This window comes from Cynara cardunculus (genome assembly GCF_001531365.2).
Source record: "Cynara cardunculus var. scolymus isolate 2C chromosome LG 4, CcrdV1, whole genome shotgun sequence".
Classification (NCBI taxonomy): Eukaryota; Viridiplantae; Streptophyta; class Magnoliopsida; order Asterales; family Asteraceae; genus Cynara; species Cynara cardunculus.
Window position 1 is genome coordinate 18,279,830 of NC_037531.1, and position 18,553 is coordinate 18,298,382.

Genomic DNA, 18,553 nt, shown 5'->3' on the forward strand with positions numbered 1-18,553 from the left:
GACTCTCAGTCCTTGCCTCTTACTGGGTAAGATTTTTGGTCCTTACAATGTTGATTTGGTAAGGTAATGTGACTTGGTAAACGCTTATCCCGATAACCGTTTGTTAGACGGCCCTTATTTTATGGTGGTAATTTGTTCCATTGTTTTTAGGGAAGATATAGAGTATTAGGAAGTATGTAAATAGGACTTGACCGGCGAGAATGAGGTATGTGGATAAAGGAATTGTTGCCACCTATTTTGGCAGGTCATTTCATGTTCCAGTCTAAATGTCGTAATAAACGTAAGACAACAGGTTTTTATTCTGACATATTCTGGACTGTCTCTTACCATCTGCGAGTACGAGAACATTTTTCGGCATTGTCCCCACTAACAGATAATAGATAGCGGAATATATCCTCAATAGTCAATAATATTTCATCAAAATTTGATTTGATATATGGCATCAAATTTATGGCAATGGTGTAGATAGTTGACGAATTTGGGTCCTTCGATAATTACATGGACTTTTTAAACCCGACAAGTCTCGATCATGACATCATAAGGCAAAGTCGATAAGCAAGGACTTGGTCATAAGAGGTTTTCAAGGTGTGGGTCCTACATACATTTACGCGTTTATAGGGTCCAGGGAAACAAGTGTCATTGATGAATTGAATTTACCGAGGAACTAATTGGCGTCTTGGTGCCCATGGACGGACATACAGTGCTGCCAATTATTACACATGTCACCGTATTATTTCTCTGTTTGAAGGGTAAAAAAAAATTAGGTTCGTGAAAGGTGAAACCGTATTAATTTATTGTGTGTCACCGTATGTATTTTGAAACTACAATATGAACAAGTTTTATTTGGTAGAGTTGGTTTGCAAGAATTTTATTCCACCCCAAACCCGAGTTCGAATCTTGTTAGTGTCATTTTTTTAGTCAAATGATGCAACAGTTTGAACTTTTTTTTCTACATTTGTTTCTTATAGTCAAATGGTACCACCATATTTGTTTCTTATAGCCAAATGGTGCCACCATTTGAAAAAATTATGGGTCCGTCTCTGTTGGTTCCCATACGCGTATAGTACAACTTGAGCCTATCTTTCGTAATCTGTCGGAAGAAAAACACTACGTGAGCGAAATCAAAAGCAAGAAGCATGCAAGTATTTATTTCATGGTATCAATTGGCTCTGTTCATCGTAAATCGATCAACATAACTGATGTATTTTATTTAAGGCCCATTTACCAAATATTTACCAGGTAAGACAAAAGTCATCACTTTCACTTACCTTATTAGATAACATTATTGGTCATTAAAATAGATTAGTGGTAAACGTTTTTACCTGTAAGTCCACACTTACCGGGTAAGATTTTTTTATCTTTACTGTATTTCTTAACAGATAAGATCTCTTGTCATACTCACCAGATAATGAGTGACACGGTAAAGGTTTAGTAAGCGACCCGTCTGATTAGAATTTTTCAAATGTCTATAAAGTTTTCATGGGAGAAAATTTTCAAGTAAAATAATTATTTTTAAATATTTAAAGTTAAAAAGAATTAGGTTTGTAGAGGATTTAGGATGGAGGAAAAAAGAATTAAAATGTCAAAGTCAAAGAAGAATTAAAAAAAAAAAAAAAAAACCTAAAAAATTAATGTCAAATATGTCAAAGTCTCCTCAGTTGACCGTATTTGTGATGCTAAGGCTTCCAGATGGATGGATTGATTGATTTCAACTACACAACATTTTTGGACTTAACTAATTATTATAATATTTTTAACCATTTTCTTTCCATTATAAATAATTATATACATAGGATCAGATTCAAGAAAAACTGTAAAAAAAACAAAAAATTGAGGAACACCATGGTTACCGTTTATCTGGACGGTATGCACGTGCGCATACAAAGTAATTTGAAAGCAATTTGTCTGATATGCACACGTGCATAAAACCAAAAAGCAGTTTCAGTTACTTGTATGCATAGAACACTGTGGTTACCGTTCATCTGGATGATATGCATATGTGGATACAAGTAATTTAAAAGCAATTTGTCTGATATGAACATGTGCATAAGTGCATAAAACCAAAAAACAGTTTCACTTACTTGTATGCATATGTGCATATCATCCAGATGAATAGTTATATTAGGGTATTCCTCAATTTTTTATTTTTTAAGGGTTCCCCATATCTCTCTCTCTCTCTCTCTCTCTCTCTCTCTCTCTCTCTCTMTATATATATATATATATATATATATTGATAGGAACTAAATGAAAACCACAAAAACATTGGCAAAAATTGTAATAATTAATTTATATATATTTATTTTACAGACTTGGGATCATGTGAGACAATATTGTTTTCATAAGACACGTAAGACAACATTGATATATGCACTTTTTTGGGTGCATATATAATCACTCTCTCTTATTTATGTCAGAATCAAATCAATTCATGAATTGAAAATTACAGAAAAAATATATCTTGATATTGATGTGCGCGAGGAAGAATTTATAGGTAGGGTGCATTTAGCCACCCTACGGTTAAAACTAGGTGTATTCATTGGTTGAAATTCAATATATTTAGGTGGATCCGATCCAATCATAGATATAGAATATTGTCATCCGATCCAATCAAATTTAACATTTGACATCCAGTCCAATCCAATCCAATGGGATTGGATCAGATATGTTTCATACACTAGATATTACTATTGGTTATCTATTGGATCAAATAAACATTTTTACACTTAAAACTCTACTGCAAACCGTTGTGAAGGTAATATTCACAATGTTTTTGCTATGAAGGTTCGGGTTTTTTTTTTACCTTTATAACATTTTGTTATGAAGTTTCAAGTGTAAAAATGTGGTCTCATAAAAACAAACTGTTTTCACATAAATACAACCCTTATTTTACATATAAAAAAAAAATGAAACTTATTATTGAAGGATTATGATTGTAATTTGGATCACCGTTTTATTGACGTGGATGCCTCATTTGACCCATTCTCATCTGCAATTCCATTCCCATCTATTCCTTTCAAAAATATCTACTTATTATTTTATTTTTAAAACAAAACTATAAATTTATTTTTAATGATAAAGAAATAAATTTTTGTATCTGATAATTAATGATAGAATGGAAAAGTAAACATTTACTTTTGAAAGTGAACAATTGTTGTAAAACAAACTAAAAGGACAAATTGAATAAAAATGTAACGTACTTTAACTTGATTCCTAACATGGGTAACGTTTTGCTTTGAAATTTCAAGTGTAAAAAAGTGGTCTCACGTGAACTCAACCCTATATATATATATATATATATATATATATATATAATATAAATCAGATCAAAAGATAGGGTTCCGATGAAAATGAAAGTCATGGGATAAGGATAAAAATATATATGCACCCTTAAATCTATCATAATTAAAGAGAAACATCATATCAACACTAATAAGACACATCAAATCAATTCTATTTTAAAGTATAATTTATCAGTTGGTTTAAGATTAAAGATGATCAATTCTTGTCAATTGGTTTAAGATTAAAAGTGATCAATTCTTACATTTATGATCTTAATTCTTATTCTCAAACGATCAGATCAAAATATATCTGATATATTTATAAATAAATAAATTTAGAATAGAAAAGGAGACAAAAGTGGCCAATGGAATGTGAACATAGGAAAAAGGTATTGTGGGCGGGAAACGCCGAAGTCTTGTTGGGGGTAGGATCGTCTGTTGCCGTTGACGTCAAAACTAGTATTCCTTCAAAGTCCACGACTAAACATTCATCTAGAATCTTCTCTTTTTATTCCATTTTAAAATAAATTAAAAAAATACTCATACAAAAATTAATAAAAGGATTAAACGAAAGTGAAAATGACAAGTGTCAAGAATCTTATCGGATGAGCATGACAAATGCCAAGAATCTTACCGGGTAAGAGCGATGAGACGGATGGAGAGTCTTCCTCGGTAAGTGAAGATTACGACTCTTACTTAAGTAAGTGCTTACCCGGTAAATTGTTGCATTCAATACGTTTTGATAGGCTAAAATCTTACGCATCAAAATAAATTATAGTGTTGACTCTTATAGATAAGCACTTATCAGGTAAACATTTAGGTAAACAGACCCTAAATATGATTATTTTTATGCAAGCAATCCATCGTTTTAAATGGTTATCATTGAATCCTATGAGTGCATTTGGTAACAAGAATTCGTTCCGCAAAGAAATCAGAATAATGGGACATCTAAAATATGTAAGTGTCACGATAAAATATTTGACAGAATTTGTGTTTAAAGACCAAACAATAAAACGTTATATCTAAAAGTGACAACATTCTTTGGGTGTTTTAACAAACTTTTAGAACATTTTTAAAATAAAATTGTATAGCATATTATTCGGAAAAAAATGTTTCTATAAACACACGAAAAGGCTTTTGGCCTAACGATATCTGAGCCTTTTGCTTCCTAGGGGGTCAGGGGTTCAAATCTCACGAATGGTAAAGAGGGTGTGTGAGTTTATTTGATGCATTTGCCGTATATAAAATATATTATATACTTCAAAAAAATATTCTATAAACACGAATGTCTTATAACGAGATGAGTTTATAGTACATTCTTCAAAAATATCATATAAAATAACTAACTACAACATTTTATTCTAAAAATATTCAAAAAAAAAAACTTGTTAAAACGTCTAAAAGTGTAATTTAAACATGTTGTAATACTTGTGGATAACAGTTTATTGTTTGGTTCTATAAATTTAATAATGGATTTTTTTAGGATGTTTAAACATTTTAGACATTCTATAAAGCCAAATTGTTTTACTGACCACATTTCACATGATATTGGACGGAGGCATGACGGAACTGAGTGAGACAAAAATGTAAATTTTTCGTCTTATCAAAATATGTGAAACAAAAAAAAAACAAGTAGATTAAACTACATTGCTAATTACTAAACTACCCATGATAAATAGCTGCTAAAACATGATGTTTTTGCTAGGGCTTGTTGTGTTGGTTGTTTGATTTGAAGCCCGAATCTTCGATCAATGAAGATGCCATTGACCTACCAAAAACTGTTGTAATTCCGACCGCTCTGTTATTCGGCTGCCTTCGTTATCACCATCGAATTCCAAAGGGTTCGTTAGGTCGAGCGTGACCGTGGGGACGGTTGACCATGGCTTGGCAGCGGTCACAGTCTGTCTCAAGCCAGGGCTCACGAGCTCATGTCTTGATGGTTGCGGATGGTTATGCTCTCCTTCGTAAGTCGCCACCACTATGGTTTGATCCTCAACACTTCGTTGAACCTAAATCAAGATTAAGGTGAGAATGATCAGATAATCAGAATTCCGTTCATTGAGATGATTGAAACTTGTTTAGTACCATAAATTTAAGCACCGTGAATTTGAATTTGGGTTCGATTAGAGATTTGATTATTAGTTCGACGATCATAATCTAACTGTATGAAAAGAAATAACCATAAAAGTTCGTTATTTAATTTTGCAAAAACGGGCAAAATTAATATAGCGAAGTTTGTCTCGTTTTCCTACTTTTTTTTTCTCAGATAGTTAGCGTGACAAACGTTAAACTGTTAATTTTGTACATCCATTTTATCTGATAAACTAGTTTTCAACCTATGTCATCTGACGGATTTCATGTCATTTTTTTCACATAATCAAGGATTGTTACCGGCTACATTTCAAAAATGTGCATGAAATAAGAAGAGTTAGAGCGTTAAAATACTAAAGATCACTGTTATACTTAAATATTAATCAAGGCAAACTTCGTTACAGTCAGATAAATTTAGAAATTTATTTTAATTATATCTTGAAATGTTAGAATTGACAAAAAGAAAATTAAACACGTATTTTTTTGGTCATTTCATATTTCTCAACTAATTTATAAGTTAGTTTTTGTTAAACGTGATTACTTCATCAGCTAACAATTAGCTTATCAGCCATATATCAGCTAACTCCCCAGCCAGTTTGTCAAATATCGTCATAGGGGTTGTTTGCAGGGCGGACACATTAGCAAAAGAGGGGAGGGGAAGTCAAAAAAAATCTAGGTTAAAATTTAGGTTTTACATGATTTACCTTTCACTTCCCCCATTACATTTTCCCACGGGCTCCCAATCCCAATCGAAACCGTTACTCTAACAAAAAAAAATCTATTGAAATCAATCAAACCAAAAAAGTTATTCGAAATCGACAAAAACACTAAAAAATCCCTCGAAATCAACCAAAAAACTTTAAAAATCCCTCGAAACGTTGTAATTAGGTTAAAAACACATCGGACGACTTTGCAGCCTTTTAGTCTACTTTAAAGATGACTCCACTAGACAAAGTTTAACGAATAAGTTACTATCAAACAGTTTTATATAACTGACTGAATAAGCTATAATTCTCATTAAGCTCTTAACAAACAGAACAGAATTTATTATGTACCTTCTTCTTAACTGGGCAGGTTGGAGCATATGAGCATCTGAAGTAAGCCCTAGGAAAAGGGTTATCTCTCGTCACCTTTTGTCCATATTTCCGCCATTGATATCCGTCTTTCACTACCTGCAAATCAATATATAAAAACATAAATCCACACCTTTAAACTCTCATGAATTCTTGATCGATGTCATGTTGAGTTGTACTGTACAACTCAACGATGCATCGGTCGATGAACACGTACGTATATACGGTTTCTTAGAGAGACTTACGAGGCCGGTTTTCGAAGCTTCGCTACGAACAAAAACCCTGGAAATCTTGGGTCTGATATTGTGTTCATCTTTTGTGGGTTTCTTGCAAGTATTAATTTCGTTACTTGAATTGCTCTCGGAGTTGCCGGAGATGGGTGTTTCAGGTTTTCGCTTGGCGGTGGCGGTGGCGGCCCCCGCGGCAGATCGGTCGGGGTTTTTGGTCACGTAATCCGATAAACGGCTTTGCAAAAGATTGTACTTGGTGTTCATGGATTTGATCATTTGTGTCAACTTCTTGTTCTCCATGTTTACTCGATTCAATTCCTCAGCCAAATCACCAGCCTCCTGAGTTTCCAGAACCAAATTCATATCATTTTAATTCATATATATCATGTCATATTCAAGGAAAAACCGCAAAAAATGAAAAACTGAGAAACATGGACATAAAAAACCAAAAAACAACTTCATTTACTTGTATATACATGTGCATATTGTCTAAATGAACGGTTACGAGGGTGTTCGTCACTTTTTTATTTTCTTACGATTTTACCCATAACGTGATCCATATGTGTGTGTGTGTGTGTATATATATATAGGGAAGGTGTGATTACCTCATCATGTTCAGTCATAGGTGGGATCATGATGTCGAATTTAAAGCCATTGAAGCTGGTTTGAAGTTCTTGTTTCTGAGAGGCAAAATCAAGAAAGTGAAAACCGATATATATATACATATATATATATACATATATATATATATATAAGCATGTATGTAGAGGGGACTTACAGGAAGATATTGAGAGAAGGAATTGAGATCCAAAGATGTATGAACCAGGTTGCTGCTTCTATCTTCCATGATCAGATTACTTTGAATTCAAAATCTAAGGACGAGAGTGTGTTTGTGTGTGTGTGTATATATATATATATATATATATATATATGTGTGTGTGTGTGTGAGTGAGTGTGTGTATATATATATATATATGTGTGAATGTATACATATAATTTGCATAGATTTACACATATGGAGATATGGAGAGATAAGTGCTAAATGGATGAAAATATACCAAGTCAACACAGATAAGTGGAGGAATGTTCTCACACATAAATATAATATTAGAAATATTTCAGTTTAGGGTAATTAAGTAGTCGGGTTCAAACGAGGATGGTGATATGTAAAATAATACGAGAACGATTAAATTGTAACTGTAAAATCACATTTGATTATCTGTAGGGACGGATCCAGAATTTTTTTCAAACGACGGCACCATTTGACTATAAGAAACAAATATCGCGATTTTTTTACAACATCATAATTGGTTTGTTGGTTAGTTTATTGTTTTTCATACGTGAGGTCTTGTGTTAAATCTTTTATTGCAATGTTTTTTTAGAAACATAATAAATCTGAAATTAAAAGCTAAAAAATAAAAAAAATTGATACTAACGGGTTTCGAACGCAGATCTGAAATGAAAGAAAACCTTGTAAACCAATTCTACCAAGGAAAACTTGTATTCTTATTGTGGTTTTAAAATATATATGGTGGCATACAACAAATTGACATGGTTACACTTGTCATAAACCTAAAAAAAATTACACTACAACGAAGGAATGAAACGGTGGCACGTGCCACCATAACCACTATATTAGGTCCGTCTATGATTATGTGTGATCTCGCCTGCGATAAGTCTTTTGCACACCCTTACATTGACCGTGTGCTATAATTACAATGATTTTAGTGTAAAATCAGATATAATTTCACCGCAACTATATTATCATTCAATCCTTCATATGTGGATCAAAACATGTATGTATTTATTGAACAAAAATGAATATCATATCGATCACATTCTTTTTTTATTAAAATTATATTTAAAATAAAAATAGTCGAAATGATTGACACTCTTTCTAAAGTTGTTTAAAAGCAACAACGCTCTCAAATTTTATGGAATTAAAAACTAACCAAATTGTTTTTTGATTATTATAAAACGAAAGTTTTGAGGGAAATTATCTGAGCCAATCTCTCTAATCAAGTTCGTTTTTTAGTCAATCTTAAAACTGAACTCTTATTTCAGGCTGACTTTACGTAAATGCCTTGCGCATTTTTGTAAATTAAAAAAATAAAATTTATTACTACAAATGAGAATTCTTAATAAATTCTTTACAAAAATTGGATCCTTGCGTGAATTTTTTTTTCTTTTTTTTTTTAATCTGATACACAAATGTTTAAATAAAGTCTTGAAAAATGGTTAAAAAGTGAATTTAAAATGCTTTGGTCAAAGTCCCATGTTTTTAACATATTTTTAATACAACATTACAGGTTATTAGGTATGTTTGGTTTGCAATAATAGAACGGATTTGAGAGCATTTGGATTTCAAATTCATTCCAATCTCATGTTTGGTTTGTTGATTGTCTGGATTCAAAATCTTGCAAACATAAGATTTTGAAATCCTTAGAAATGCTTGGGATTTCACAGTATTTCGTAGGATTATATGCAAGAAGGTTCTAAAAATGTTAAAAACATTTGTTTTGTAATAACCAATTAATAAAAATGTAATTTAATTACTTTTATAATTTTTTTAAGTAATAAAATCCAATTTCATTCCAAATCCTACAGACCAAACACACCAATGATTTCAAATCCAAATTCTTCCATAAAATCAAAATCCCTCAAAAACAATTTTGCAAACCAAACAGACCCAAAATTACAAGAGTCAAATTATTTCTAAAAGAAAACAGAAGCATACACCAAACAAAACATTAAATAACTTGCAAAAACTCCAATTAAATTGCATCATAAAATGTTACTAAACCATCTTACCAGAATCACAAAATATAGAATAAAACATAACTATCCCATAATGATAACAAAATTGGCTTATTCATCTAACCAAATGCTAAACTTCTATGTCAAATCTAGTTGGGTTTGTTGATATCCGGTCTTCAAACCGATTTATGCATAAACTTTGATATTTTGGACTACTTTGTGGTTCGTATAACATCTACATTCTGTATGACGAGATTAAAGAATCAATATCAACGAATGGGACATATTGTGTTTGTTTATTTTAGTTAACGGGAGTTTTGCTGCTACCATTGCACTAAGCTCGGTTTGAAACCTTTGTGGCCCAGATTAAAGGACTGCTTTCTGACCTTTACATTGCACTTCAAAAGGGTTCATTCACATGAAACGGGATTCGTTACCAGATGCAAGATATCGATGGTTGAAATTTACTGAAGACAGTTTCGAAAGAAACGGATGCCCTGAAACAAAGTAACCAAGTGATTATTGATCAAACCAAACCAAATTAATCTAGTATATCTCACTCGCAAGCAGGGTCTTAACAGTGGAATGTATACAAGTATGTCATCTAGCCCAATGGGTAAAGTGGTTGTTTTTATAAAAATCCCAGCTTGTGCAAAGACTGATGGGATGTTCGCAGAATTATCTTCCACCCAAAGGCCGGAGCAGTTGTTTTCATGAATATCTTTGGCTTATATAAAAACTAAAAACATGCTCATATAACGGAAAGAACAGCCAACAAGGCATATTTGGCAAGACTTATATTTAGAACAAACAAGATCAAAGTGGAACAAGGTGGAACAAACCTATATTTTACCAATATAACCTTAAAATAAAACTTAATTCTCGTGTAGAACGTTAAATACACCTCCTTCTTTACATTTTATTCATACTTTATATTTTTTTTATTTTTTTTATATTGTTTAACCTTTCACTTTACTGTCTTAAAAATATTATTTTATATTGTTTCTTTATTTTAATCAATTTATATAACTTATTAAATATTAGTAATAAAAAAATAATATAGAAAACATAAAATAAAAATTAGAAGTTACATAAACTTTTTATTTTTGTGTCATTTTAATCATTTTTATTGGTAAATTAGTTATTTTATCAGTTCTATCATGTCCAGTTCTGTCTTATCAAACTAAACAATGATTTTGTCATGAACTGTATTGTCTAAATACCAATCTCACAAGGAAACTAAAAGTTGTTTTCTGTACCTGTAATGCAAAAAGGATGTCTGCTTCATCTACCTGCAAGGTCACTCTCCTTAATTTATCGTCTCGAGATTGACCAAGTTTGAGAATTCCCTGAAAAATAAAACAATTTATAAATAAATAAATAAAAAGTCATTGCATTTGATAGATAGGACTCCATCTGATAGATGTTGTTGGTGTTTACCTGATCACCTAACACTCTACACATGCATGAAAGTTCCATTATTCCAACAGGTGGTATCAATGTTGATTTGCATACGTCAATGTAAGACTTGTTTAACTGCATTCAATAACAAGTTTTGATTAGAAAATTGGGTAAACATAGATTTCAAATTCGTCTTTGTGCCGTAAAGATGACATAATTCTACCTCTCCTATTGTCGTATCCTTCTTTCCTCTACGAAAAAGCTTCACAGCAGAGCAGAGTATAATCTACACCATGGAAAATTGGTTTACTTCAAATAAAGGATAAAAGGCTTAAAACGGTGGACATCAATATGATACTAGTGATGCAATAATCTTTGTACTCTCTCCGTCCCAGAATAATTGTCAACAATGAAAAGGAAAACAATTTTACCCTTGATAATAGAGGGAGTAAACAATTCCTTCATGTCATAATCAAGGGTATAATTGGAAAGTACCCATGTATTTTTGAAAGTGAATACTTAATTTAACAGGAGTAATAAATTTCTTCATCTCATAATAAAGGGTATAATCAGAAAGTGGACACTTGCTTTTGAGAGTGAATGCTTATTTTACCCTAATAATAGAAGTGATAAAAATTTTTCCTCTCATAATTAACGGTATAATCAAAAAGTAGGCATTTACTTTTGAAGGTGAATACTTAGTTTACCCTAAGTAACAAAGGGAATAAGAATTTTTTCCATCTCATAACTAAGGGTATAATTGAAAAGTAGGTACTTACTTTAGAAAGTGGATACTTATTTTACTTTAAATAATAGAGGGAGTAATGAATTTGTTCATCTCATAATTAAGAGTACAATTAGAGAAAAGGCACTTACTTTTGAAAGTGGATACTTATTTTATCCTTAACAATAGACGGAATAATGAATTTGTTCATCTCATAATTAAGGGTATAATTGGAAAAAAGGCACTTAATTTTGAAAGTGGATACTTATTTTATCCTTAATAATGAACGGAGTAATGAATTTGTTCATCTCATAATTAAGGGTATAACTAGAAAATAGACACTTTTGAAAATAGATACTTATTGTACGGTTAATTATAGAGAAAGTAATGAATTTTTTCATCCCATAAGAGTGTAATTGGAAAGTAGGCACTTACTTTTGAAAATGGATACTTATTTTATCTAATAATAGGAGTAACGAATTTCTTGATCTCATAATTAACAGCATAAAAATATGGACACTTATTCTGGTGTGGAGGGAGTAACTATTTATCCAGATGACTTTGATATTTTAATGGTAGACTAATGATACCTGTTGATGCTGGGGAAGGGATTGTATTGTGTCAACTATTGGTGATTTGTAAGCCCTTGACAAAGCAATAGCCATATGATCAACCCTCACCTGCAACAAATTCAAGTAAATACAGGCAGTAAGAAAATGACTGGTTTCACAAAGGTTATATCAGCAATATCAGGATCAAACCAAATCCAAGTATGAAACTTATTTACTGTATCATAAACTGAATACCCAAAATTACAACCCAAAAAAATTGAAATAATGTTCTAATCAAAGTTTTAGGGCCTGTTTGGTTTGACGGAATGTTTTCAAGGGATTTGGATTTCATGGATTTGGAATCGGAATTGGAAGGATTTGGAATATTTGATGAGTTTGGTTTGTAGGATTTTGAATGGAATTGAATCCATTGTTTATAAAAACAAATTTAAAAAATAATTAAATTGCCTTTCTATTAATTGATAATTACAAAACAAGTGGTTTTAACATATTTTAAAACATTATGACAAACAATTCCTACAAAATTCCGTGAAATACCAACTACCCCATGGGATTTCTTTCTAAATGTCATGTTTGTGGGATTTCAATTCCAGATTTTCCTTTAAACCAAACACAGGATTGGAATGAAATTCATATCCAAATCCTACTAAATCCTGCAAATCAAACAGGGCCTTAAAAAAAGTGGTAGCAGAATCAGTTCTACAAAGGCAAAAGAAAATATTTTGATCTGTAATTATCATGTTCGTGAGTGAACATCATGTGGTTACTATTACATACATCTTGCACACAAACCAGAAGCAAGATCACAAATTATATTCTCTTAATCTGTTAAAACTCAAAAGAAGCTATATATATAATGAGAAAACTTTACCATCGCTGAAAGATTTGAAGTGCATGCAGATTCTCGAAGCTCGGTTTCTAGCATCTCAATTGCACCCCTAGAAACCAGGAAAAAGGCTAAAGATTAATATCTGCATCCTTCAATATTTCCATAATTTATGGTACTGCCTTTTGTGTTGCTAAGAGACTAAATCATAAAACAATAGCCCTTTCATTAGGGCCTGCTTGTTAGCAGTTTAATGAGTTTAATCAGACTCACAGTTTATTCAGTCAGCTGTATATGACTGTTTAGTAGTGGTTTAATGATATAGAAAGAAACGTATAAGTAAGCTTCCAAGCAAAGTTTTATGCAGAAAGCCAAGTTTTTTCCAAACCTTCCCCTCCCAATTAAAAAACACACTCGTTCAATCTATGAAAAAACTCTCAAAGAAAAACTTTCCCAACCTATATAGACAGATTAATCAACACAGACAACTTTATCCATACAGGACTTAATGAAAAACCAACCGAACAGCTTCTTCTTGAAGTTAGAATAAGAATAGCCTGTTCTAAGTTGGCCATTATGTTTACTACATGACAAAGCTGTTCCATACACAAATATTAAAGGCTTACCATGCCTTTACATAATATTTGAAGTATAAGATTTGTAAGATGTTTTTAACTTCACAGGTTAATCTGCAATTACCATGCTAGATTCTTGAACTTTAATTAGAGACCTTCAAAGACTTAACAGGTTATAGAAGAATTTTAAGAAGGAATTAGAAAACATGCCAACCTGCAAATACCAAGAGCTTTCCTCATATCCCCAGATGCGGCAGCTACTTTCTGCCAAATTAGAACAGTGTGAGCTTTATAACCAAGGAGAACATCAAATTGCTACTATTTTAAAGACACATGAATTAAACATGCAACACAATTCCTTACTGCAAATCAAACATTTACAGTTGGAACAGTGCAAAGGAGTGCAAAAAACAGCTACATTAAAGCAAAGATAAACAGATATTCTGGCATACTCACTCGTGCATTGAGTTCCAGTGCTTGTGGCTGGAAGACGGCGTAAGGAAGTGCCTGATGCAACAAAACATGAATAAAATAAATATTTTGCAGAAAATGGGTAAATGTAAACAAAAAACGAAGTAATAGCCATGAACTCATTAGCATTGCTCACTTCAAGAACCATTTACCAACTGCAGCTAGCTAGATAAGTAGCTAACCAGCATTTGGATGGGTGAAGCTAACAAATTATGGTGCCAAATGACAAGTTCGGCCAACTTTAGTTGGCCATTTTTGAAGTTCAATATATACACCAGAAAAGCTGGTGTTAGATATTGGAGGACATCATTATTATGATCTAAAACCTTGGAGGGTGGTTGACCATTTTGATTTTGATGTTTGTTTACCCTCCCCTTAGTTGACATATGTAGAATGTGGTATGGGGGCACATTTTTCCAATATCATTTCTTGAATGCTAAAAGGAAGATAAATAATACTTACCATTAGCCGTTGTTTGAGAATGATGATGATCTGCTCCATGGAGTAGGCTCGAAAAGACACAACCATAGGCTTACCTAATACAACAAAGAAAGAAATCAGAGATTAGTGTAATGCCAAAAAAACAGAGCATATCCATTTTTATTTCCTTCCCCAAAATAGGATTGAAAAAACACTAAAAACACAGCCACAAGTGAGCATTATGGTTTCCATAACTCGTCTGTGTCTCAAATGAGAATAATAAACAACAAACAAAAGACCTGACAATTGCAATAAGTTAAAAAAAAGCAAAAAAAGGCAAGCAACAGGTGAGCAAGTCATGGCAGAATCTGAAATTATGAATAATGAGAGAAAAATAGCATAAAGGTATTGTTGTTCACAGGAATAGACATAGCAAGTGTGAACAGTAGAAATGTAAAATGGCAAGGTGGACAAGCCAGGTAAGAGAGCTGTTGCCCTGATTGTAAAAGGGTGAAGTTTCAAAGGTTTGGTACAGAAAAATTCAAAGATACTATTCCATGCAAGGGAGTTAAAATACTAGAAGGCACCACAGGATGACAGGAATCTTGAAAATTTTGATGTATAATTCTTGTTGTCTAGGGGCTATACTTGATTTATAATTCTAGTTGTCTTACCCCCCCCCCTCCTCGTTCCCAATTCCTTCATCTCAAAAAAACAAAAAGGATCATACCAAGTAATGGATTAATTCAGCATGTTAAAAGAAACCAAAAGCAGTATGCATGCATAGAGGGTGATGAAAAAACAAACACTCACAATTTAGAGACTGCAGTTTTGGAAGGAAGCGATCTGCTAAGTCAATTGCATTAGCTATGCCTGTAAGAGAAACATGCAATATGAGGAACTTATAACAAATACAAAATGAATTAAGTTCAAACACAATATGACACATCATACCTATCAATATAACTTTTGAAAAGGGCAATGTTGTTAGCATAAATAGATCATGAAGCACCACCCTGTCCTTAGTTATCAAATAGTCCAGCTCATCAGCAATAACCAACCTGCTAACAACTCGTGTTAACAACTTCACTATGATCAATCTTTGGGGTTCCAACTCAAAACCAACAAGCAATGAGTGGAATGACCTTGGATAACATAAGATCCATTTTCCAATGTGGTATCACTAGTCTGAATACACCAAACATAAAAGATAGCAAACAAAAAGCAGCTTGATATTCAATTTGATCATAGATCAAGTCTGCATACAAGAGTTAATAGCCATGTATTCATGTTTTTGTATGTGTTACTGAGAACATTGACTGATTCATCTTACATCATTTTCATGCCAGGTGACTGCTGCTTTTTGGAATACAATTGCTGAAGCTGCTTTAAGGGTGTAGAACGACCATTGAGTTTCTTTTGTGGTTGACTCTTTCCAAGTATCTGCCAAAGGCACCAACTTTTGAGCATTATATTGGCTACATATGATTCTATGTTTATCAACATCATTGTCATAATAAATTTTCACCTTGTTGAAGATTTCTGAGGTGCTTGAAAGAGAAGGACAACTTATGGTCAAAATTTCTGGCAGTTGACCCCCTGTCTGGAAACAATAACCATGGTTCCATGAGTTCTGACAGAAAGTAAGCATCATACTAAAGAAATGACAATGAAGGCATGTGTAGACAAGTTGGAAATTTTCAGACTAGGCAACAACTCATGTATATAATGACTAGTAAAGATCAAGTGCTGCAATTGTAACAGAGCCAATTGCAATATATATTTACATAAATGTCAAGGCATAAACTGCAATTCCTTATAGGGTTAAACATTAACATTAATTTGGTGAATTTCCTTGTGCTTGTCTAGCAGCCAACTGGTATCTATACAATTTATGCACAAAATATTTACACCATATTAGCCTAAGATTATGCTATCTACATTACTGTTGTGATATCATAATATGATTAACATGATTACGAAGAGATTGGACTGTCAATGAGAGGATTGTGGATCTGTTTTAACATAACTTGGCCAAGAACAATAGACAAAGAGGCATACAGGATAAAATGCAAGTCTTCACACAATAATAGAAATCTCAATGCACATCTTAAACTATTTAAAATAATTATTGGCCTATGGAAAAGCACTACTAGAGGGTTACGTTACATGACTGAACACTTACAAAACAATGAAGAGAAAAGCATATAGCTCCAATTGCCCCATATTGTTTCCAGATAAAGAAGAGGTATCTAGAACTCTCTCTTAATATAGTATGAAACAACATATATTAAAGTAGAACTGAACGGAGAAAGGCAAATATGCAACATTTGCACTAGTAATCCCTCTTATAATAATGGAATCTTGAATCAGATGCCAAGTTTATATGATATCTTGTATCAAACACTAGCATTGACTTGACACTACCATGTTTATATAAAAACCAAATTGGATGCCAAGTTTATATAAAAAAGCAAATCACCTCTTTAGCCCAAACAGCCAGAGAGCCCTTCACATTCTCCATTGAAAGCGATTTTCCAGTCCCTGGGCAACCACAAATGTACAAACTCCCAGCCTTCTCTTGCTCGAGGCACTGCTTGCAAAACTCCGCTATCCTTTTCTGTTCATCCTCACGGCACACAATCATAGATGGAGATGTGGATACATGCAACGCCTCCTTCACCGCACTTAGTTGCTCCAAATCTACATAAACATGCATCTTTTGAATTAGAAAGTGAAAATTAGACCATCGGCACCCACATGCACAAATCACATGAATCCTATTACAGATTATAGATCATTCTAGTATGAAGAAAATTTGAGATAACCTGTTGGATTCCAGATCGGTTTATCAAGGAAACTATCCAGCAGCTTTTTCTTTGGGGATTTCGTCATTTTCGTTACATTATTACTGGCAACCGTTTCATTCCCCTGCAAATGATGTTTGCTTAGGCTTCATTGTAACAATATGCTATTAGGATTAACTGAATGACATAAAATAAACACTCGATCTAAAAAACTCACATTTGCTTGACTTCTATTGGGACTGTCAGCCATGCATCGACGAGGAGATTTATTCTTCAATGGAGAGCATGGGTTAGATGGAATACTAGAAACCAGATCATCCAATAAAGCCGAATTAGATCTCAACCTCCGTTTCTGAGGGGATGAAACGTCACTGCCTGCAATTGACATAGGTGATGATCTATTGCCTGCAATTGATGGCATCTCCTGTTGATTTGTCCAAAGTCAATGTCGAAAAATAGCTGATATTTGTTGCTGATATTTGTTACTGATTTAAGCATGGAAATGAACACAGATGCAAAAATATATGGATTGTAATAACTGGTTTTCGTGGGAAAACACCGTATCCAGTGGTAAGTGAAATATAGGGATTGGAATTACTAAAAAACATTACAAGTAAACTTTACCTATGGTGTTCAATTATCGTTCATTGTGGCATAACATCAAATACATAGTGCATCTTTCATCCTCCAAATTATACCATCAACAATTGCACTAATATAACACACTAATCATCCAAAAAAACATTGCTACATATGATTCATTACACTCACAAAACAAAAAACCTATAATTCCATAAATATGCATTACTCCCACAAATCAAACGTAAAATTCAAGATGAGGACTTACGATTGCAGCCAACAGGTTGAAATTGAGCAGAAAACCACCGCGATGGAGGAGAAGAGAAGCAACAACGATCGGCGACGAAGGCGGAGTTGCAGATGCGAGGGAGGCGGCAGGGAAGAAGCAGGACGAATTCGAAACAGCGATGGGGGGAAATAAGGGAGAAGAAAGAAGCGGGAAATTATATGTATTCCCTCCATTTTCTGTAAGGAATGGATTACACAAACATGCTACGGCAGGCCCATTTTCCTTCATTCCCTTTTCTTTATTCAATCTTTATTTTTCATAATGTATTTTTAACTCTATTTACGTAGTTTTTTCAATCGGTGACACGATTTGACTAAGAAAACGACATTAACACGATTCGAACTTCAATTTGGGGTGAAATAAAAGTCTTGCAAACCAACTTCACCAAATAAAATTTGTTCTCATTGTAATTTTCAAATACATACGATGGCACATAACAGATTAATACGGTTGCATATTT

General features: G+C 33.0%; 2 protein-coding genes across 2 annotated transcripts; both read right to left on the bottom strand.

Moving 5' to 3' along the window:
* Nucleotides 1–5,026: 5,026 nt before the first annotated feature.
* On the bottom strand, nucleotides 5,027–7,499 carry LOC112511365 (probable WRKY transcription factor 40). The gene is made up of 5 exons (XM_025116961.1): nucleotides 7,451–7,499; nucleotides 7,278–7,352; nucleotides 6,688–7,011; nucleotides 6,425–6,541; nucleotides 5,027–5,287 (listed from the first exon to the last, which is right to left on the bottom strand). The coding sequence occupies exons 2-5, from the start codon at nucleotides 7,305–7,307 to the stop codon at nucleotides 5,027–5,029; spliced, it is 732 nt and encodes a 243-aa protein (XP_024972729.1). The 5' UTR covers nucleotides 7,308–7,352; nucleotides 7,451–7,499.
* Nucleotides 7,500–9,689: 2,190 nt separating this feature from the next.
* Nucleotides 9,690–18,134, bottom strand: LOC112511364 (cell division control protein 6 homolog). Its single transcript, XM_025116960.1, has 17 exons — nucleotides 18,073–18,134; nucleotides 17,423–17,649; nucleotides 17,247–17,329; nucleotides 16,901–17,121; nucleotides 15,947–16,021; nucleotides 15,752–15,861; nucleotides 15,373–15,479; nucleotides 15,232–15,291; nucleotides 14,461–14,534; nucleotides 13,984–14,034; nucleotides 13,742–13,791; nucleotides 12,998–13,064; nucleotides 12,145–12,234; nucleotides 11,054–11,116; nucleotides 10,870–10,965; nucleotides 10,689–10,778; nucleotides 9,690–9,926 (listed from the first exon to the last, which is right to left on the bottom strand). The coding sequence occupies exons 2-17, from the start codon at nucleotides 17,644–17,646 to the stop codon at nucleotides 9,894–9,896; spliced, it is 1,494 nt and encodes a 497-aa protein (XP_024972728.1). The 5' UTR covers nucleotides 17,647–17,649; nucleotides 18,073–18,134; the 3' UTR covers nucleotides 9,690–9,893.
* Nucleotides 18,135–18,553: the final 419 nt, after the last annotated feature.

Excerpts from the sequence above, each read along its gene's own strand:
- LOC112511365 (XM_025116961.1), bottom strand. The coding sequence starts at position 7,307 with ATGATCCCACCTATGACTGAACATGATGAG. Across the intron at positions 6,542-6,687 it reads AAGCTTCGAAAACCGGCCTC|GTAGTGAAAGACGGATATCA; the intron begins GTAAGTCTCTCT and ends ATTGATTTGCAG. Across the intron at positions 5,288-6,424 it reads CCTGCCCAGTTAAGAAGAAG|GTTCAACGAAGTGTTGAGGA; the intron begins GTACATAATAAA and ends ATCTTGATTTAG.
- LOC112511364 (XM_025116960.1), bottom strand. The coding sequence starts at position 17,646 with ATGCCATCAATTGCAGGCAATAGATCATCACCTATGTCAATTGCAGGC. Across the intron at positions 10,966-11,053 it reads AGGATACGACAATAGGAGAG|TTAAACAAGTCTTACATTGA; the intron begins GTAGAATTATGT and ends TATTGAATGCAG. Across the intron at positions 10,779-10,869 it reads GTAGAGTGTTAGGTGATCAG|GGAATTCTCAAACTTGGTCA; the intron begins GTAAACACCAAC and ends TTTATTTTTCAG.